This window comes from Kogia breviceps, chromosome 13 (assembly GCF_026419965.1).
Source record: "Kogia breviceps isolate mKogBre1 chromosome 13, mKogBre1 haplotype 1, whole genome shotgun sequence".
NCBI lineage: Eukaryota > Metazoa > Chordata > Mammalia > Artiodactyla > Physeteridae > Kogia > Kogia breviceps.
Genome location: NC_081322.1, coordinates 17,412,658 through 17,435,536, shown reverse-complemented (window position 1 = coordinate 17,435,536; position 22,879 = coordinate 17,412,658). Strand labels below are relative to the sequence as shown.

At 37.8% G+C, this 22,879-nt stretch overlaps 1 protein-coding gene across 1 annotated transcript in view; it reads right to left on the bottom strand.

Annotated features, from left to right (window-relative positions):
• Positions 1-22,879, bottom strand: part of EYS (eyes shut homolog) — a 1,724,957-nt gene that overhangs the window by 44,675 nt on the left and 1,657,403 nt on the right. Inside the window, exon 37 of the mRNA XM_059083021.1 lies at positions 16,595-16,769. Within this exon, the coding sequence (XP_058939004.1) occupies positions 16,595-16,769 (175 nt within the window). The remainder of the gene's footprint in view (positions 1-16,594; positions 16,770-22,879) is intronic.

Genomic DNA, 22,879 nt, shown 5'->3' with positions numbered 1-22,879 from the left:
TAGGATGGCAAGTTCTGCTACCCTTGTTCAGGGTTGTTTTGGCTATTCTTAGCCCTTTGCTCTTTCACATATTTTCCCATCAACTAGTCCCAAGTTCAAGATAGGCAAATTTTCTTGCTTTCTTCTTGTTGTAAAATGGGGTTTATTTTTCTTTTCTTTTTTTTTTTTTTTACATTGAGGGTGTACCTCTTAGGGGCCCCAGGCCTGTGAGCAGTCTCCTTAAAATTCCCCACTTGCGGCAGTCCTTCATTTTTAGGGCTGGTCCACTGCAACCTGTGCAGCCCTCAAAGGTAAATTCACACAGCCCCAAGGTTTTGACAGGAACTCGCAGCAAAAGTCATCTTTGACACCTATTTTCTAGACTCCTGCTTTCATTTCATACTGTTTTTACTTCAGGTAACAGTGTTCTAAAAATATACATTTTATATTTTATTCAGATTTGAATATTTTCATTTGGAAATATCATTCAGTATATATAATCTCCCATACTTTCACAAACAGAACTCTCTATCAATAAACTTTTTAAAAAAGAAATAAAACATAATATTTAGAAACATCTTTCTATATTTATTAACTTCTACAACTTCATATTTAATGGTTTAATATTATTTCATTGAATTGATGAAATATACTTTATTCTCACAGTCACTTGTGAGATATTATGTTTTTAAGTTTTCACTTTCTACAAACAATACTGTGATAAAACCCTTGTAACTAAATCTTTCTGCATATTTATGATAATTTTCTCAAGATAAATTCAAATATTATCATGACTTCTAAGCTTTGAATACATATTCCAACCTGACATCCATAATAATTTTATCAATTTACATTACTATCATCAGCTTATGAGGATGCCCCTGAAATAACAAGTTTGTATGTAATTGAAAATATGGAGCACTTTTACAGGTTTATTGTTTTTTACTGACCCAATAATCATTATTTTATTTCATTTTATTAAAATAAAAAATGTTTTAGTGTCTGCCTAAATTTTATTTATTTATAAATAAATTTCACAAATTTTCACATATTTATGAAGAACATATTCATTTTGAGCAAAAGACCTTAATAGGCGTTTCTCCAAAGAAGACAAACAGATGGTCAATAGGCACATGAAAATATGCTCAACATCACTAATTATCAGAGAAATGCAAATCAAAACTGCAATGTGGTATCACCTCACACCAGTCAGAATGGCCATCATTAAAAAGTCCACAAACAATAAATGCTGGAGAGGGTGTGGAGAAAAGGGAACCCTCCTATACTGTTGGTGGGAATGTAAATGGGTACAACTATAGAAAAGAGTATGGAGGTTCCTCAAAAAACAAAAAATAGACCTATCATGTGACCCAGCAATCCCACTCCTGGGCATATACCCAGATGAAACTATAATTTGAAAAGATGCATGCACTCCTATATTCATAGCAGTGCTATTTAAAATAGCCAAGACAGGGAAACAACCTAAATGTCCACCAACAGATGAATGGATAAATAAGAAGTGGTATATATACACAATGGAATATCGCTCAGCCATAAAAAAGAGTGAAATAATGCCATTTGCAGCAACATGGATAGACCTAGAGATTATCTTACTAACTGAAGTAAGTCAGAAAGAGAAAGACAAATACCATATGATATTTATATGTGGAATCTAAAATATGACATAAATTAACTTATCTACAAAACAGAAACAGACTCACAGGCATAGAGAACAGACTTGTAGTTGTCAAGGGGTAGGGGGTATGGGGAAAATATGGATTGGGAGTTTGGGATTCAAAGATGCAAACTAGTATACATAGAATGGATAAACAACAATGTCCTACTGTATAGCACAGGGAACTATATTCAGTGTCCTGTAATAAACCATAATGGAAAAGAATATGAAAAAGAATATATACATATATGTATATAACTGAATCACTTCATTGTACACCAGAAACTAAAATAATATTGTAAATCAAGTATATATCAATAAAATAAATTAAAGAAAAAAGAACATATTCATTACAAATTCCTATATTTTCCTTTATTATTTGGCAGTCTAATAAAATTTGTTTCACCAAAATTTATTTCTTTCTATATGTACACATACATACATATCTATTTAGTATCTACTAAATAGCATATATATTTACTAAATAGCACCCCTACGTATAGCACTCTGCCAGGTCATACGGATGGCAGGTGTGTCAGGTGAGGGCAATGCTCAGGGAAAACACTGCTGGGCCACCTACACTGAGGGACCAAGTGAACGGCACAGAGAGGTGCTCCTGTGACCCCGATACCAGCATGGGGAAAAGCTCGTGGGAAGAGAACATAATTAACAACACAGCACCGACACACTGTTAGGCTTTGGTTTTAGGAGGAATTTAAAACAAAAATTCTCAACATTTTGGAACTTAGAGGTGGAGGCATAAGGCACATACATAAAAAGGTAAAATATAGAAGTCTATGAGGGATGTTGCCATTTCATTAAATAATGTGTTTAGATGAGTCATGATGAAAGAAAATTTATATGGTTATTGCATTTGAGTGAATAGTTGTGCAAAAAATTTTGAAAAAGTTGTATGAGGTTCTCCAAAATGGAGAAAAACAAAATACAGAATTAACCTGTTATAGAATTACATAATGATTTTGATTATTGTTTGAAGATCACAAATAGAGTAAAATATGTAAAGGTCTTTTATATGAAAGTACATTGTCTTACCAATTTCATAAAAGAAACCTCTCTAATGTCATTACCTTTGAAAATGATGATTGTACCATCTAGTTGTTCATTTTTATTTACTTGAAAAAAGAAAATTAAGAACAAAATTAGTCTCACTGCCTTATAGACAGACATGGCAATGGTAAAATATTTATTTTACTATTAAGTAGATCTTAAATCACATTAGATATAATATAATACAGATACTATAAACTTACTTGAAAATATTCTTTTCTAAACCTTGAAATTAATTCATTAACATCTGTTCCTTTAATCACAGGTTTACTACTCTTCCCTGAGGAAGATTGGTTTTGGAGAGGTAAGTGTGTGAGGTGTCCACATAGTGGGAAAAGCAGAAAAAAACAGAGAGAGGTAGATATTCATACATTTAAAGAATATTTCCTATTATCATGTTTTACATGCTATATGTCTGACACTGTGCTGAGCAATGAGCCTTTCACAACACATAAGCCCCCATTCTTGACCTCATGGACTTGCTGTTTGAGAGGGGATCACATTGGTAAGAAGACAATTTTAATACAGTGACAAGTGATAAAATGAATACTCTTGGAGCCCACTGGAAGGACACCTAAGCAACCTTATGAGTTAAGGGAGGGCTGCTGAAGTGAGATTTGCCAACAAGACTGAGAGCATTGAGGGGAAGGGGCAGGAGAAGAATAGGCTGGAGAAGGGAGACTGTGGATAGCGGGCTGAGAGGGTTCAACCTGTAAGTGACCCAGAGATGTGCAGGGAGTGACCTGAATGATGAGCTATATTGAAGAGTATTGACTTGGTATGTATAGGATGACCCCATAAATGCTCTAGTGATGTAGGTTTACTCTTGGTGGGATCTTACTGAGCTTTGACACTGTACAGTTTGCTTTGTGGGCCATCAGACTCTGTAACCATAACTCAGTTCTTCCAACTATTGAAAGCCGTTGCAGACAATCCTCAAATAAATGGACGTGGCTGTATCCCGATTTTATTCACAGAAACGGGTGCTGGACCAGATTTGGCCTGTAGGCCATGGTGTGCTGACCCTACACTAGATCAGTAATTCCATGGGAGTAGAGGTCAGAGCTCTTTGCTCTCTCTTGCAGGCCCAGGACCTAAAGCAGTTCCTGGCATGTTGGAATTTTTCATTGAACATCATGGGAATAAATAAGTGAATGACTGAGTCATGACTGGTTTAGGGAGATAGCTGGATGCAGAGTCGCCTGGACAGGGAAATGGCTCTGAGGATGGAAAGGTTGACGGGGGTGTGAGAAGCACTTGGTAGGTGTGTTGGTACCTAGACGAAAGATTCTAGCAACAGAGAACGTTTCTGGAGTTCACCTGTGCCAGGCACCCTGCTAAGCACGTCAAGTATGTTGGCTCATTCAGTCCCTCCCAATAGCCCTCCTAGGGGACTCCTATCCTCATGCTCATATTATGGGACAGAGACTTGTGGAGCAGATCAGTAAGCAAATTACATGGCTGGTGATGGGAGAGGGGGTCTCTTTGTCTCTTAATCTCTTGGAAGTCTCTGGGGTTTCAGGATTAAGTGACTGAAAGAATATGGTGCCATTATTGGGAATAGGGACATTTAGAGAAGAATATAGCTTAATAGGAAAATATAAAAATCTACTTTTAGTTATACTGAGTTGGAGGTGAGAGCAGGTGATAACAGGCCTTTTTTCTCCCTTTAAGTACCTAATGAACTGGCTCTTGAACTTGTTGAATATTGAGAATGTAAGACAGATTTGTGAGTTAAGCAGAACAGCAGTCAAAGGGCTAAAGCATCCACTAGATAGTAGCTAAGAATATTTTTAAAAACCCTGAGGAATCATTGATATTATACATAGAACTGTTTTCTTATCTCAGGTCCAACCCCCAAATGTTATCTATCCTCAATTCTTAATACATAAAGAACAATTTGCAGGTTCTTCTACTTCTAAACATGGAGAGATGATAACGCAGAAGAAAATGTTAGTCATATTCAACATGAAGAATTTAACTTTCTTGTAATTAGACCATTCTAATACTTCTGAAGTATAAAAATTAATTGGAAATGAGATGATAGAAGGTTTAATATTCTTTGTTTTAGTATCATTTAAACATCATTTACTTGCTTATAATTTTTCACCACAGAATGAGTGCCATGCCCCACTCTATTTTATACCAGGGTGAATACAAAACAGAAAACATAGTATTGCCCCTAAGGACTTTATGATAATTTATAACAATGCATTTATATAATATATATGTGATGCATGTAAAGTATACTGTTCAAAGTTTATTTGGGCCTCACCTTAGTGCCAGGCACCATTTTAAGTACTTTATATGTAGTACCTCATGTCATTCTCATATTTATTCAATGAGATTAATATAATTATTGGTCCTCAGTGTCTGGTTGAGAAAGAGACTCAGAAAAGTATAACCCCTGGTTACTCTATTTTTTTCAGTTTACCCATCATACAGATTCTGGTTGCTTTGGATAAGAGAAAGTCTTTTATATATATTGAGCCTAATGAGGGCAAAGTTTTAGAATTCTCATTATGCGATGAGAGCAGAAAGAAAAAGTTCTTGGAGAAAATTCACCTTGAGCTAGATCTGTAAGAAATTTATGGCTACAGATTTGTGAGTTCTCTATGCATAAGGAAGATCACAGATACAGCACTTAAAATGAAATCTATGTGGTGTGATAATAAAGCCATATGAATAATGGAATAAATGCATGTTGCTTAGCAATGGAGAAGCATATGGCCTGAAGGATTCCACTTCTGCACATATAACATATTTCTCCACGATTTAAAGGAAAAGAGAAACATAGCTGAATCTCCTCCTCCTTAGACCATTTGTTGTGTTGGATGGCTTCATTAATGTCACTTTGCTTTCCTATATAACTTATTTCCATCTGAATAATAAGTTGGGAGAATAAGGTAAGTGTGATATGATGGATATCATTTTATCTGCTAAAAGTTATTGGATATCAAAATGACATGCTCAAAATTTGAGCCTTTGAAAAATATACAAACAAGTGCTAAAACACATGGGCCTCCCTGTACACTGGAACGTGGTCATGTCAGGACTCAACGTACTTACAGGGAAGGGTGGTGACCATCACTCTACCTGCTGATGTTACCCTATGGTCTTCCATTCCTTGCTGGGGAGATCACTCACCAAACTCTTTGATGATACCTCATGGAGTAAGAAGGATGCGATGAAATTACTCTTTACACACTAATAAAAGTACTGGCAGCCATATGTGTGCCTCAATCCTAATGGTTCTGTTCTCCAGATGTAAGTGCCCAAATGTATTATGTTAACAGTTGGACTCAACTCCTCTTAAAGAGAGAATTGTCTTTGGGAAACTCTCTAGGTGAGCTGTTTGGAGTAGATGGTGTACCCTAGTTGCATTGATGTGAGCATAAGCCTGTACTATAAAAAGAAAATAGAGAAATTGCTCTGTCCAAGGCCAGGAGGGAAATTTGGTTTATTCTAACCAAGAGAGTCATTTGGAGCAAAATGAAGCAATGACAAGAAGACAAAGAGATGGGGTGGAATGGCCATGTATTCACTGCTATGGTGAGATGACCAAAACACAGGATGAGAGTTGTTTAGGTGGATATAAACCTTTCCCTTCTATATCTGCATGCATCCTCTCCCCCTGCACCAACATAAACAGTCTGATCCATCTCAAAGTGTGAGTGGCCTTGTTAAATTAGTAGAAATTAAAGAGGTTGATTGTCACTTTTAGGCATACATGGCCCGGAGTAGAGGCTGTGTGGGTGGAAGCAGGACCACGGAACCAGAGATGGCTTTGAGAACATTCACCTTTCTCCTGGAATCTGCATTAATCTTGGAAAGGTCTTTGGACTTTCATAGTTTATGCAGATCTCAAGGGTCTTATAGAAAGTGAATGATATCTGAGTTGCACAAAAACCAGGAGAGAAAAGTTATTCCCCTTAAACCACAGTAATAGGGAGGCTTGATAAAATCTACACTGAATCCTTACTTTGGACTCTTATTTTCTAGCTACTTCAATAATAGAGGAACAGAAAGTAGGAATTTAATTTATAATTTACATCCTTCAAATACGTTTTCCATAGGTGGCACCAAATAATGGATTTACTTTGTTTCAGCAGCTAAGAACTGAAGATGGGGAAAGATTGGAATAAAACATCCCCCAATTTTAAAGGTAGTTATCTATAACTGGTGGGATCATGAATATACTTTTTTATTTTATACCTTATGAATTTTACAAATTAGACAAAATGTGAATTATGTGTACTATTGTTTTTAATTCAAATGTATACAAAAGTAGAAAAAAAATAGTATCAATGAACCTCCTTGAACCCATTGCCCACTTCAAGTTATCAATTCTCAGCTCTTTAGTTTCATTGTTTCTTTCTCCACCATTTTTTTTTGCCAAAATCTTTTGAAGCAAGTCCTACTTTATCTGTAAATACCATAGTATGTATCACTAACAGATAAGAAACTTTAAAAAAGAAAACCACAATAGTATTATCAGACCCAACAAAATTAACACTAATTCCTGTCATCTAATTTTTGTGTTCAGTTAATTATGATTGTCTTGAAAAAGTGTTTTTTTGACAATTCATCAGCACCCAAATAAGTTCCACAAAGGCACCTGCACAGTATGTGCCTTAAGGCTTGTTACTGAGATAAAAATTCTCCCTCTACATTTCTCCCCACACATACTATTTTTGTGTCACTTGTCCAGTAGAATTTTCCATTCTGGATTTGGCTGTTTATATCCTTAAAATGTCAGTTAGCTTGTTTTCCTCTATTGCCCATATTTCTCATAAACTTATAGATATAGAGGCTTTATTAGATTCACATTTGGGCTGCTTTATGCGTGGGACTGTGTAGTTCTAAATACATCACATTAGAGGCACACAATGTTTGTTCTACATTTAATTATGTTATGACTGATCAGTTGGTTCAAGTGGCATCAGCTTGATCCAACCATTGTATAGTTTTCTATCAACCTTTCACTATGTAGTTCAAGCAGCCATTATTTCTTTGGTGGTTACAAAATGGTGTTTCTCATTTCTATTATTTATCCTGCACTATTAGCTCATATCTATTAAAAATTACTTCTCATCCACTATCTGGCTAGTTAATATTATTTAGTGTTATCTAAATAATAATAATCACAATAAATTAAATCACAATAAATTACCTCAGAGTTTAATGGCTTAAAGCAATAATAAACATTTATTATAATGACTCATAATAAGTCACTGTGTTTTCAGCCTTTGTCACCTGCAAACTCATCCTCTATACCAATGCCCCAGGGACTATATGAAATACAGTGTGACTATTATTAAAACTGTTCAGTGAATAGGATCATTTAACCCTTAAATTTAATAGTTTAAGGAAGGCTGAAGTCATAAACTGTCATTTCCAGAATATCCTATTATTTGCACAAGTCAGCCTATTCAGGTGGGAGGAGACTGCAGGAGGATGTGTCTACCGGGGACAAGAATCCCCGTGGGCTGCTTGGAAGCTGGCTACCATTCCTGCAATACAGTCTTGATATGAAAGGAAGGTTGAACACTTTCTCTTTATCAAACTTCAGAATAACTGAGTGGTGCACTAGCAACCTCTAGGGAGACAAGTTTCTTTTCCTCCCTTGGTGGGGGTGAGTGGAGTATCATAACAACTATGTGTATTTACATACTGGCATGTTTAAAGCCATCACAGACATTATTCTGTGTATTTCTGAAGTCATTCCATCTTTGGTCAGTGGGTGTCTCCTTAAGCTGCCTCCTGTCTTCTTTTCCAATGGCCCTAGTAGTCTTTGATAACTCTCACTTTCAGGCACAAGAAGACATCCAGGTTCATAGCATACATTTCCTAACCCAGACTTGAATGTCCAAGTCTCCAAGAAGTCCTGATTTATTTTTAGTGGAAAACGGCATTGGGAGATGACAATTTTGACACTAGAGCTATTCATTGCTGCTGGGTTATTATTGTTTCTAGGTTACTTTAGTGGACATAGCTAAGGAATAAGATTTTTAGAAAGAGAAAATTAAGTCATGAATTCATATGTTATTTCTAGTTCAAAATAAAGATGAAAAGATTCTTACTTCTTTCATTTTATGTCTATATCTCTTTTCTCTTATGCTGAAGATCTTTGTTCCTAATGATATTAACATAATTAGTAAATATTAACATAATTACTAATTTTGTTTATATCCAGCCAGCCAGCCAGTCATCTAGAATCTTGCTATCTAGCTATTTTTATCCATAGTTCCAAAATAACAATAACAGTGCTACCACTAATATCAAGACCACAGGATGCAATTTAGGATAGCTTTATGATTCTTTTTGTCCTTAGACTATAACCCACTGTACAGCTAACATACTTTAAAAAATCAGTTGAATTAAATCTCTATACTTGGTTATGCCACCAACTTGAAATACAGTTAAATTCATTTATTTTCTTATTTTCTTTCAATGTTTAAGAATTACTCTTTTTCATTTTTTGATTTACCAGGTGAAACATTTACCTAGTCCCCAGTAAAACTGTAAAGCAAATTGTATTTTGAAAAGCCTAGCTTTCATCCTATCACTTTCCCTTGTTCTCTTCCTCATTCTATAGGTAACTATAATTTTTTTTCTGTAATCTTCCTTTCTTTTCTTAAAAAAAAAAGAGCATATGTGTATGTGTGTTATGTGTATCTATATGTATATACTTACATCTATTTATCTACATCCAACTATCATTCCCTTTTCTTACATGTTTCTTTACCCTTTTTTCACTTAATGTATCCTGAGGATCACTCCATAGTAACAGATAAGGGTTCTTTCTTTATAGCTGCAGAGTCCTCCACTGTTCAGCTTTACAATCTAGGGATGAACATATTTTGCTTCAACAAATAGAGTTTGCTCTAGTAAACTGCAGTGTCTGTTTCTCTACAGCCTCACCACTAGATGAGTCAATTTTTTTTTAGCTCTTTGTTAATCTCATAGTTAAGAAATACTGTCTTAACTTGGAATCCCTAGAAAATAGAGACTAAAAGCAATTCCAAGGAAATAAGGAACCCTCTGGCAAGTAAGCAAGAGTGAGGGAAAAGCAAAGTGGGGGGAAAGCAGGAAAAACTAATGCAGGGTAGTGAGTTACCAAGCTAGCTGCATGCAGTTGGTTGCTTGGTAAGGGGAGTGTTTCTCCAGAGGCTGGATAGGGTGATACAATTAATCTGAGTATATTTCAGGGAAAAAAAATATAGCAGGAATAGATAAGTTGATATCCGGTCATGATACACCCTGCATGACAGAGTAAAGGATTTACGCTGTGTTGCTTTGGCAATGAAAGACAACATTTTGGGTGGGAAAGTGATAGGAGCAAAGAGGCTTTTAGGAGGAGAAAACCTGGATTAGAGTAAGGAGAGTTTAGGCAACAGGACACTACTTGGCAAACAATCACACAGTCCAGCAGGGGAGTGCTGGAAAACAGAACTAAGCACTGTTGGATGAAATGTACAGAAGCAAGGAATTCTTAATTTGGAGAGTCTGGGTGTCTCTCTGATTGGAATCTAGGGAGTTTGTAAACCTCTAAAATTTTATGTAAATTTTGTGTCCTAAGTATGTTCATTGCTCAGGGGAAAGGACTTTTAGCTTACACCTAATTCTTAAAGGCATCTGTGTGCCAATAATTAGGAAACCCTGGGTCACTGAGCTTTTGTGTTCACTGATCAGTTTATGTTGTAAGTATACCTCATTTATGAACTTAGTATAAAGCTCTGATGATTCACATTTTACATCCACATTCTCTGAATTCCTATTGTACTTATTGTTTGTGCTGCTCAGTTTTACACCTACTTTGGTTTTCTAAGATTTGCTTTTCCTACACTGTTCTTTTCTTAAAGGAACTCATCTGCATATTGCCCTCCATCACTGTTAAAATATGATTTTAGGGTTAAGCAAAGTGCAACTTAAATGAAGTAAAATCTGTTTAAGAACACATTGTACCAGGGTGGGGGGTGGAGGGTGGGGTGAATTGGGAGATTGGGATTGACATATATACACTAATAGGTATAAAATAGATAACTAATAGGAACCTGCTGTATAGTACAGGGAACTCCACTTTGCTGTACAGTAGAAACTAACACAACATTGTAAACCAACTGTACCCCAATTAAAAAGCAAAAAAAAAAAAAAAACCCCAGAAAAACAATGCCACATACACTGAACATATGTACTATGCACTTGCTTTTTCAAACCTTGGCTACCTACTAACAACAGCAATAGTTTACTATATTTATTCTGTTGCATCAGAGTTCATCCCAGGAGCACAAAGGCCTTACATGAACTCTGCCTTATTATCCTCCTCTTGTTGGAGACATTGCATTCGAATGCAGCTGGGTCTGTGTGTGCTGATGTATTTGGAGCAGGAAAACAGGGCTTTGTTCAGTCTGCTGGAGCCCAGCGCTAGGTCCAGCCTCATCGGACCCCACCCCTCCTTACTTGGCATCCCTAGCTGGGAGGCACAGAACTACAGGGGAGAATTTTGAGTTCTTTAAAAAAATTTTTATACCATTAAGCTGTGCATTGTTGAGCCATTTTGACCACATTTCAGATTTAGCTGTTAAAATTGATTCTAAACACTGAAATTTATGCCTCTGGGTTAGGACTTTCCTCTTGAGCATTTAAAAACTATTTTATTATTTATGTTAGTTATTTTTCAGGAAAAGACTGAACTTTAGCTTTGAGCTGTCTATAATGTTACCTAGAAATTCAATTTAATATTACTCTGCTTTGGGTGAAAAAGCATAGAGTCATATAAAATTAAGAGCCTTGGACTAGGTCAAGGATAGAGGAAAACTTCTTAGACACTATTGAAAAGTATATTACAAAACCACATCTTTTTCCTTTAAAAAGAGGATTCTTATTGAGATTAGAACAGAATTACAAAAACTGTCAAAAAGAATAAAATTCTCCTTAAACTTCTGCTGTTACTGGAGCTAAATGTCCATGAGTGGAAACATTAATATTTTTAAATAGTTCTATTGAGATATAGTTTACATACCATACGTTCACATCTTTTAAGTTCAGGGAGCCATAATTTTAGTATCATTATATAATAGTCACAAGAGCTATTTCTGACTCTACAGTAATGCTTCACATGTAGTTAATATACTAAGTATTTTGTCATTATATCAATAAAATGATCCCAAACATTGGTCACAATTTTGATGAGAAAGACTTTAGGATCTTGTTAGGAAACTTGTCAGTGGTATCACTCCCGTCGTACATTATTACTCAAGTGTACTTTTTATTCCGATCAAGACTCTCCTGTTAGGCTGTGAGACACAGCTTTCCTCCCACACAGGAAACTCATGAAATCTCCAGGGTATGTGTTATCAGGGAAGGTACTTCCAACTTGGAGAAAATACAAAATGCCATGTGAAGATATATCTTTAACATTGGTTTTTAAAAATTAAGAATAAATGAACAGATTACATCCAGCAGATAAAGAGCTTTTGTTACATTATCTTAAAAATAGTCCTTACTATTTAGTTTCTGTAGAGAATCTTGACTCAGAGACTGAAGATTTGGTTTGGGGTCCTGCAGAACTACTTACAAGGCTCTCAGGCCTCATCTTGCTTCACTCATAATCTCTGGGGCTTAGTGTCCCATCCGTGAAATTGGGACCAGGATAATTGCCCTGACTAATTTAAAGAGTTTTAATTAGGAGCAATGGAAATAATGTAAGGAAAAAGTGCTTTGTTAGCCACAAAGTGCTGGTCAATTGTAAGGTATTACTTTTGTTATCACAAATCAAGAAAATGTTCTTTATTAATCAAAATCATTTGCAAATAGTTCTAAGTGTCTATCTGAAACTTGAGTCCCCCTAAAACCAAGCTCCTCTGCTGAGTTTGTGGTTCAGCTCTCTATCCAAAATGTTGTTCCCTTTCTTGTCCAATCCTATTCCCCTCAAGATTGAGGAGTATCAAAGAAAAGTGGGGATTAAACTGAGCAGGACACTGTGGGGCCCTTCTGGGGCCCAAAACCTTTCCATGTCCCTTGTTTCTTGCTTGTAAGAAAAAGACTTTCTGTCTCTTTGGCCTCCCCTGAGTTCCAAAGGGTAGATTCAAACAGTTTCTAATTAGGAGAGTGAGGGAATGCAGAAAGAAGCAACAGTGCAGGATAGGGCAAGGTCCTGGTTCTTCCTTGGGTGATATACATAACAACATGACACATGTCTCTGAGCTCTTCTACAGGAGCTAAGGCTCCAACCCAGGTGGAGGATGGTAACTTCAGGCTGAGCACAAGCATGTGGACCCAGACTGGTTGGAACCAGAAAGCCAATGACTGAGAGTCCTGGGACACCACCCTGTTACCTCAAAACCAACCAATCAGAAGAAAGTCACACACCCTGCAGCCCTCCCACAAATTTTGCCTGTAAAAACTCTTACCCCAAAATTGATTTTGGCAGGTGAGAGGACCTTGGTTCTTGTCTTCTCTGGAGAAAGAATTCCACAAAGAGACCAAGGTTATAAGGCACAGAGTTTATTAGAAGCATAGTACGTGTGGGAGAGTGCACCAAGAAGCAGCTTATTTAGGGCAGAAGCGAAAGTTACACACTTGGAGAAGAAGAGCATGGATGTCCTTGAGAGTAAGGAGCACACAATAGGGACAGCCTAGGTTGTTAATATAGGGTTAATCTTCCAGATTTAGATGAGGGTGCCTCCCCTTTCCCTCCCCTATGATCACATTTTCTGCAATTTCTTATTAGGGCTTCCACCAGGCACCATTTTGAATCTTTCCCATGAGCACGTAAGCGAAAACCCATGGGGTGGAGATGGGTAAAAACTGTCATGCTAATGATATTATAATGATGTTACAATATGTCTAAGGCTACCAGAGGACAGCTAGAGATGCCCTCTGTGTGTGTGTCAGGCTGGGAAACCTCCTTGACCACAAGAATGTGGAGGCTGAGGGAGGCCTCCTCATCTTTCATCTGATTAGGGCTCATCATACTAATAGTAGTTTATCTCAAAGGGTCAGCATGAAACCTGCTGCAGCAGATTAACCTGAAGCCTATCTATCTCTTACCACAAAGTGCATTTTCCACAATTTTCATGGTCAGAGTCTCTTGCTCAGATGTTACAAAATTTCTGTTTTAGATGCCATTTCTCCTTGTGTCATGGCCTCATTTAGTGCAAAACTGGGAGATGGCTTTGCCTTCTGCCTAATGCCTATACATAAGGAGGCTGTTGTTGGACCTGGCCCCAGCTTTCCTGCCTCCAAACCATTGGAGAGTTTGGACATTTTGAGCATGAGCCTCCCGTTCTCCTTGCTTGGCCTTGCAATAAACCTTTCTCTGCTCCAAACTTGGGTGTTTCAGTTTGTTTGGCCTCCATGTGCATTGGGCACATGAACTTGGGTTGACAACATATCTATACTTGATGCCATATATTCAGGATAAACACATGTAGCTCTGAAATGGACACCTGTAGCGCCTTTGTTCCACAGGGATAATGAAGAGCTGGGATGAATCTCCTGCCTTCACCTTCAACTTCATGTGCTTTCTTCCTGCCACTTCCCATTCTGAATTATTACATTCTTTATTATTAGTAGTTTATTATCACATTAAAAAATAGCAAAAACACCTAGTAAGTCACCTGAAGAATGACCAGATTTCTTTAGATACAATGAGGTAAATTTGTGCCTCTAAATAATTAAGCTTAGTTATGGGACAAATAGAATGCATAAGTTGTAAAGCAAGTAAAAGGTTTTAGTAAAGTAAATAAGTAAAGATAAAATCATAATGGTAAGGCTAATGCCAAAAAATATTGTTCTCTGATGGTGGCATCACAAGCCTCAGGGCTTGTCCCTAGCGCTTCCATGGACTTGATCAAGCTATACGTATTTTTCTTAAATTTTTTCCATAAAATCCAGCTAACACTTTTAACTTATTACAAAGCACATTTGGTATCTTGGACATCCTGGAACATAGCAAGCTTATTCATACTTGGTTTGGATAAATTTAGACTTGACTCCCTACAAGCCCTCCTGCCACAATCTCATATTCAGTAGATCACAAACACCATGAATATTTCTTTGCAATATCTTCTAAATTAATTTTTTATTTCCTTATCTATGGCTATTTTGGATTTCCAAATCTGTCTCGCAGTAACTCCCCAATATACGCATCCTGTAAAGGGATGTTGAGATAACTTGCATACATCTGTTTTTACCATGGCTCTTTCCTGCTCAGGAACTGTCTGCGTCTCATTCTTGATGTAAATTAAATCTGTTACCTTTCATGTAAGTTTTGCATCCTTCTATACTTCCTCTGTCCCATTTCTCATAGCCAATCAGGAGACTATCCAGTTTAGTCAATTTGGCTTAATTAACGTGAGCATGGGGTCACCGTGCTTGTCCTTCCATTTGTACGTTTGCTTAGAACTTTTGGAATTAAGATTCCTTCTACTTTTTCATTGATTCATTAATTGAAGGAATACTTAATGAATGCCTGTTCTATGCTAGGCACTCCTCTAGGTATGAAGATACACTGGTAACATGAGAGATCAGGCCCATTCTCAGGGAAAATAATAGCCAATATACAAACAAACAATAAATAAACAAAATAGGACAATGATATATTATGGAGAAAGTAAAATATGATAATGTGATAGAGAATGATTAGAGGGAGGGCTAGTTTTGGGCTGGTCTAAGGGAGTCCCATTCTGAGGAGGTGAGACAATGACAAAAAGGAGGCAGCCAGATGGAGACTGATGGCGAAGGTCCTCCAGCTGGAAGACACATCATGAAGGTCTAGAAACAGAAATGAGCTTGGCGTGTTCAAAAGATAAAAGTAGGTTAACTGTAGCAAGTGAGGAGGAAGAGAGATGGTCCGAGGGGGATGGGGCCAGATCATGTAGGGCTTTATAGCTCATGGGGAAGGGTTTAGGTATTATTCTACATGTCCTGAGAAGTCACTGGAGTGCTTTTGGTAAAAAACAGGAAGATCTAGTGACCATCTCCTTTCCCCTCCTCCTATGTGCTTTCTCTCCAGCTCAAGGTACAGTGATGAGCAGTTCTTTGAACTTTGCACGTTGTTTTTGATCATTTTCTAGTGTGGAGGTGGAGGGGAACTGTTTGGGGCTTTCTAAACTACGTGTGCTCTCCCCTGTCTTCCAGGGGAGCCTCTGATACCCCACTTCCCCACTGCTTTGCAGTCAGCCAGTGTTAGCAGTGAGTCATATCTTCCGATGTGTCCTGGGAGAAAAACTTTGACAAATCAGTTTTCTATCCATCTCATGCATGTATGAGACATAGAAATGTATGAGTAGCTACAGTGGAAGGAACTGAAGGACTGAGAGCTTCCTTCCTCTTTATTTGATGTATTCCCGGAGCCTGTCATATACCACTTATGCACAGAGGACATGCTCAACGAAGTAACTTATTTATAAGACAACATTTCTTTGTTTATTTTCTTCCCACTCAACAGACTCACATTCTGTTTCATATTAAAGTAGTTTAGAAACCAAACTGTGCAGCCTTGCTGGGGTCCACCTAGAGAGGAGAGGCTCCTTTCTAAGGGAGCCCAAACCCAAATAAAAAGCAAATCACAAATGTGAGCCCTTGTAAACCCTTGTATGGCGAACATCTCTGGCAACACTCTCAACACCATGAATTTAAGGTAGTCTATTTTTTCCTGTAATGAGATGTAGTGATTCATTTTCATTATCATAAATGCTGTGCTGGTCCATATCTAGTTGCCTTTGTCTGTCCCCCAGTCACCTAGCAAGTCTCCATAAAAATATTTTAAATAAGTGTCAGTTTGTGTTCCTAGTTTGCGCGAGTAGAGGACCAGGTAGAATGCAAACAACCTGCCACATTCTTTCCTTATAATGTCACACTTACTAAACAGTCGATCCCTGCTCCACGCACGTGCCACCGTTGCCACATTTCATCAAGCAACAGGGAGAAACATCACACTGGCCGACGCTGCGCCCAGCATTTGGGTGGCCCTCAGGCGTCCCCAGGCTTCTGAAATGGCTGTTCTTCTTAGTGCGAACTTGCAGAGTAAAAATACAACCTTGAAAAGAGAAAAAAATGGATAAAACAAGAAGACAGTTATTTTTCATTTTTAAAGGAACATTTTTCAAAGTAAAATAATACATGTTAATTTAAAAAAAAAAAAAAACAGAAGCACAGGGTGAAAAATAAAGTCATCTACCATACCACCACTCCAGAGGAAACAGTTATTAACATTTTGAGAAATATATATATATATATATATATATATACAGAGTTTTTTATATGCTTAGTTATATTTTCTTTTAAACAAAAGTAGACTCTTGCATTAAATATTTAATATATATATTGTACCAAAATTTGCAGAGCATAAATAACTTTAACTTTTTTCTCATAGCATTAACTATTTTTAAATGATAGCATAATAGTCTCTTAGATCATAATATACTTAATTAAATTTCAATGATTGAACCATTGACTCATTTTTTTTGTTATTAAAAATAATGCTATAAGAAATTTACTACATGTATACCATGTGCATTTGCTAAGTATTTCCTTAGTATAAATTTCCAGAAGGAAAACTACTAGGGTAACAGATATGGATGCTTTGCAGCATTTTGCACAGTTATGTCTCCCACACCAAACACGGGGACACCCACCTCTTCACAGGCACCACAATGCAAGGCTTTATTGTCTGCTTCATTTTTAAAGGAAATAAATAATAAAATGCCTTTGTTATTTTTATTTTTTAACATCTTTATTGGAGTACAATTGCTTTACAATGATGTGTTAGTTCCTGCTGTATAAAAAAGTGAATCAGCTATACGTATACATATATTCCCATATCCCTTCCCTCTTACATCTCCCTCCCACCCTCTGTATCCCACCACTATAGGTGGTCACAAAGCACCAAGGTAATCTACCTGTGCTATGCAGCTGCTTCCCACTAGCTATCGATTTTGCATTTGGTACTGTGTATATGTTAATGCTACTCTCTCACATCATCCCAGCTTACACTTCCCCCTCCCTGTGTCAAGTCCATTCTCTGCATCTGCGTCTTTATTCCTGTCCTGCCCCTAGGTTTGTCAGAACCTTTTTTTTTTTTTTTTTTAGATTCCATATATATGTGTTAACATACAGTATTTGTTTTCCTCTTTCTGATTTACTTCACTCTGTATGACAGACTCTAGGCCCATCCACCTCACTACAAATAACTCAATTTTTTTCTCTTTATGGCTGAGTAATATTCCATTGTATACATGTGCCACATCTTCTTTATCCCTTCATCTGTCAATGGACACTTAGGTTGCTACCATGTCCTGGCTATTGGAAATAATGCGCAATGAACATTTTGGTACATGACTCCGTTTGAATTATGGTTTTCTCAGGGTATCTGCCCAGTAATGGGATTGCTAGGTCATATGGTAGTTCTATTTTTAGGTGTTTAAGGAACCTCCATATTGTTCTCCATAGTGGCTGTATCAATTTACATTCCCACCAACAGTGCAAGACAATTTCCTTTTCTCCACACCCTCTCCAGCATGTAGGTTTTTTGATGATGTCCATTCTAATCAGTGTGAAGTGATATCTCATTGTAGTTTTGATTTGCATTGCTCTAATAATTAGTGATGTTGAACATCCTTTCATGTGTTTGTTGATCATCTGTATGTCTTCTTTGGAGAAATGTTTATTTAGATCTTCCACCCATTTTTTTGATTGGGTTGATTTTTAGATATTGAGCGGCATTAACTGCTTGTATACTTTGGAGATTAATCCTATGTCAGTTGCTTCATTTGCAAATATTTTCTCCATTATGAGGGTTGCCTTTTCATCTGGTTTATGGTTTCTTTGCTGTGCAAAAGCTTTTAAGTTTCATTAGTTCCCATTTGTTTATTTTTGTTTTGGTTTCCATTTCTCTAGGAGGTGGGTCAAAAAGGATCTTGCTATGATTTATGTCATGGAGTGTTTTGCCTATATTTTTCTGTAAGCGTTTTATAGTCTCTGGCCTTACATTTAGGACTGTAATCCATTTTGAGATTATTTTTGTATACGGTGTTAGGGAGTGTTCTAATTTCATTCTTTTACATGTAGCTGTCCAGTTTTCCCAGCACCACTTATTGAAGAGGCTGTCTTTTCTCCACTGTATATTTTTGCCTCCTTTATCAAAGGTAAGGTGATCATATGTGCGTGGGTTTATCTCTGGGCTTTCTAACCTGTTCATTGATCTATATTTCTCTTTTTGTGCCAGTACCATACTGTCTTGATGACCGTAGCTTTGTAGTATAGTCTGAAGTCAGGGAGCTGGATTCCTCCAGTTCCATTATTCTTTCTCAAGATTGCTTTGGCTACTCCTGGTCTTTTGTGTTTCCATACAAATTGTGAAATTTTTTGTTCTAGTTCTGTAAAAAGTGCCAGTGGTAGTTTGATAAGGATTGCATTGAATCTGTAGATTGCTTTGGGTAGTAGAGTCATTTTCCCAGTGTTGATTCTTCCAATCCAAGAAAATGGTATATCTCTCCATCTGTTTGTATCATCTTTAATTTCTTTCATCAGTGCCTTATAGTTTTCTGCATACAGGTCTTTTGTCTCCTTAGGTAGGTTTATTCCTAGGTGTTTTATTCTTTTTGTTGCAATGGTAAATAGGAATGTTTACTTAATTTCTCTTTCAGATTTTCCATCATTAGTGTATAGGAATGCCAGAGATTTCTGTGCATTAACTTTGTATCCTGCTACTTTACCAAATTCATTGATTAGCTCTAGTAGTTTTCTGGTAGCATCTTTGGGATTCTCTATGTATAGTATCATGTCATCTGCAAACAGTGACAGTTTTACTTCTTTTCCAATTTGGATTCCTTTTATTTCTTTTTCAAGATGTTTGGTATGACTTCAATTTTCTTAAATTTACCAAGGCTTGATTTGTGACCCAAGATATGATCTATCCTAGAGAATTTTCCATGAGCACTTGAGCAGAAAGTGTATCCTGTTGTTTTTGGATGGAATGTCCTATAAATATCAGTTAAGTCCATCTTGTTTAATGTACCATTTAAAGCTTATATTTCCTTATTTATTTTCATTTTTGATGATCTGTCCACTGGTGAAAGTGTGGGATTAAAGTCCCATACTATTATTGTGTTACTCTTGATTTCCCCTTTTATGGCTGCTAGCATTTGCCTTATATATTGAGGTGTCCTATGTTGGATGCATAAATAATTACAGTTGTTATATCTTCTTCTTGGATTGATTCCTCAATCATTATGTAGTGTCCTTCTTTGTCTCTTGTAATAGTCTTTATTTTAAAGTCTGTTTTTGGGCTTCCCTGGTGGCGCAGTGGTTGAGAGTCCGCCTGCCGATGCAGGGGACGCGGGTTCGTGCCCCGGTCCGGGAAGATCCCACATGCCGCGGAGCGGCTGGGCCCGTGAGCCATGGCCGCTGGGCCTGCGCGTCCGGAGCCTGTGCTCCGCAATGGGAGAGGCCACAACAGTGAGAGGCCCGCGTACCGCAAAAAAAAAAAAAAAAAAAAAAGTCTGTTTTGTCTGATATGAGAATTGTTACTCCAGCTTTTTTTGATATCCATTTGCATGGAACATCTTCTTCCATCCCCTGACTTTCAGTCTGAATGTGTCCCTAGGTCTGAAGTGAGTCTCTTGTAGACAGCATATGTACGGGTTTTGTTTTTGTATCCATTCAGTCAGTCTATATCTTTTGGTTGGAGCATTTAATCCATTTACATTTGAGGTAATTATTGATATGTATGTTCCTATTACCATTTTCTTAACCATTTTGGGTTTGTTTTTGTAGGTCTTTTTCTTCTCTTGTGTTTCCCACTTAGAGAAGTTCCTTTAGCATTTGTTGTAAAGCTGGTTTGGTGATGCTGAATTCTCTTAACTTTTGCTGTCTGTAAAGGTCTTAATTTATCCTTCAAATCTGAATGAGATCCTTGCTGGGTAGACTAATCTTGGTTGTAGGTTTTTCCCTTTCAACACTTTAAATATGTGTTGCCACTCCCTTCTGGCCTGTAGAGTTTCTGCTGAAAGATCAGCTGTTAACCTTATGGGGATTCCCTTGTATGTTATTTTTTGCTTTTCCCTTGCTGCTTTTAATATTTTTTCTTGGTACTTAATTTTTGATAGTTTGATTAATATATGTCTTGGTGTGTTTTTCCTTGGATTTATCATGCATGGGACTCTCTGTGCTTCCTGAACTTGATTTACTATTTCCTTTCCCATGTTAAGGAAGTTTTCAACTATAATCTCTTGAAATATTTTCTCAGTCCCTTTTTTTTCTCTTCTTCTTCTGAGACCCCTCTAATTCAAATGTTGGTGTGTTTAATGTTATCCCAAATGTCTCTGAGAGTGTCCTCAATTCTTTTCACTCTTTTTTCTTTTTTCTGCTCTGTTGCAGTTATTTCCTCTCTTTTATCTTCCAGGTCACTTATCAGCTCTTCTGCCTCAGTTTTTCTGTATTGATTCCTTGTAGAGAATTTTAAATTTCATTTATTGTGTTGTTCATCATTGTTTGTTTGCTCTTTAATTCTTCTTTTTCCTCTTTAAAAGTTTCTTGTATTTTCTCCATTCTATTTCCAAGATTTTGGATCATCTTTACTATCATTACTCTGAATTCTTTTTCAGGTAGACTGCCTATTTCTTCTTCATTTGGTCTATCTCGTGGGTTTTTACCTTGCTTCTTCATCTGCTGCATATTTCTCTGTCTTCTCATTTGCTTAGCTTACTGTGTTTGGGGTCTCTTTTTGCAGGCTGTAGGTTCGTAGTTCCCGCTTTTTTGTGTGTCTGGCCCCAGTGGGTGAGGTTGTTTCAGTGACTTGTGTAGGCTTCCTGGTGGAGGGGACTGGTGCCTGTGTTCTGGTGGGTGGGGCTGGATCTTGTCTTTCTGGTGGGCAGGACCACATCTCATCCTGTGATTTGGGGTGTCTGTGAATAGTATGGTTTTAGGCAGCCTCTCTGCTAATGGGTGGGGTGTTTTCCTGTCTTGCTAGTTGTTTGGCCTGGGCTATCCAGCACTGGAGCTTGCTGGCTGTTGGGTGGAGCTGGGTCTTAGCATTGAGGTCGAGATCTCTGGGAGAGCTCTTGCCGATTGATATTATGTGGAGATGGGAGGTCTCTGCTGGTCCAGTTTGCTGAACTCAGCTCTCCCACGTCAAAGACTCAGGCCTGACACCAAGCCAGAGTGCCATGACCCTGGCAGCCACAAGGCTCAGAAGAAAAGGGAGAAAAAAAGAAAGAAAGAAAAATAAATAAATAAAATTATTAAAATTAAAATATGTAATAATAAAAATAATTTTAAAAAAGAAGAGAGCAACCAAACCAGTAAACAAATCCACCAATGATAACAAAGGCTAAACACTATACTAAGATAAACATAAAATCAGAAACAAATCAGTTGCAGACAGCAAACCCCATGCTTACAGTTGCTCCCAAAGTTCACGGCCTCAATTTTGGGAACATTCATTTTCTATTCAGGTATTCCACAGATGCAGGGTACAGCAAGTTGATTATGGGCTTTTAATTCACTGCTCCTGAGGTTGCTGGGAGAAATTTCCCTATCTATTCTTTGTTCGCACAACTCCTGGGGTGGAGCTTTGGATTTGGCCCCAGCTCTGCATGTAGGTCTCCCTCAGGCATCTGTTCCCATCCAGACAGGATGGGGTTAAAGCAGTGGCTGATTGGGGAGCTCATGCACATTCAGGCCAGGGGGAGGGAGGTGGACAATAGTCATAATTGGAATGGAGGGTGAGCCTGCAGCAGCATAGGCTGGCATGACATTGCAACAGCCTGAGACTTGCTGTGTTTTCTCCTGTGGAATTTGTCCCTGGATCACGGGACCCTGGCGGTGGTGGGCTGCACAGTCTCCTGGGAGGGGAGGTGTGGATAGTGACCTGTGTTCGCACACAGGCTTCTTGGTGGCTGCAGCAGCAGCCTTAGGGTCTCATGCCCATTTCTGGTGTCCACGCTGATAGCCACAGCTTGCACCCATCTCTGGAGCTCATTTAGGTGGTGCTCTGAATCCCCTCTCCTCGTGCAACCTGAAACAATTGTCTCTTGCCTCTCTGGCAGGTCCAGACATTTTCCTGGACGCCCTCCTAGCTAGCTGTGGTGCACTAGCCCCTTTCAGGATGTGTTCACACAGACAACCTCAGTCCTCTCCCTGGCGTCT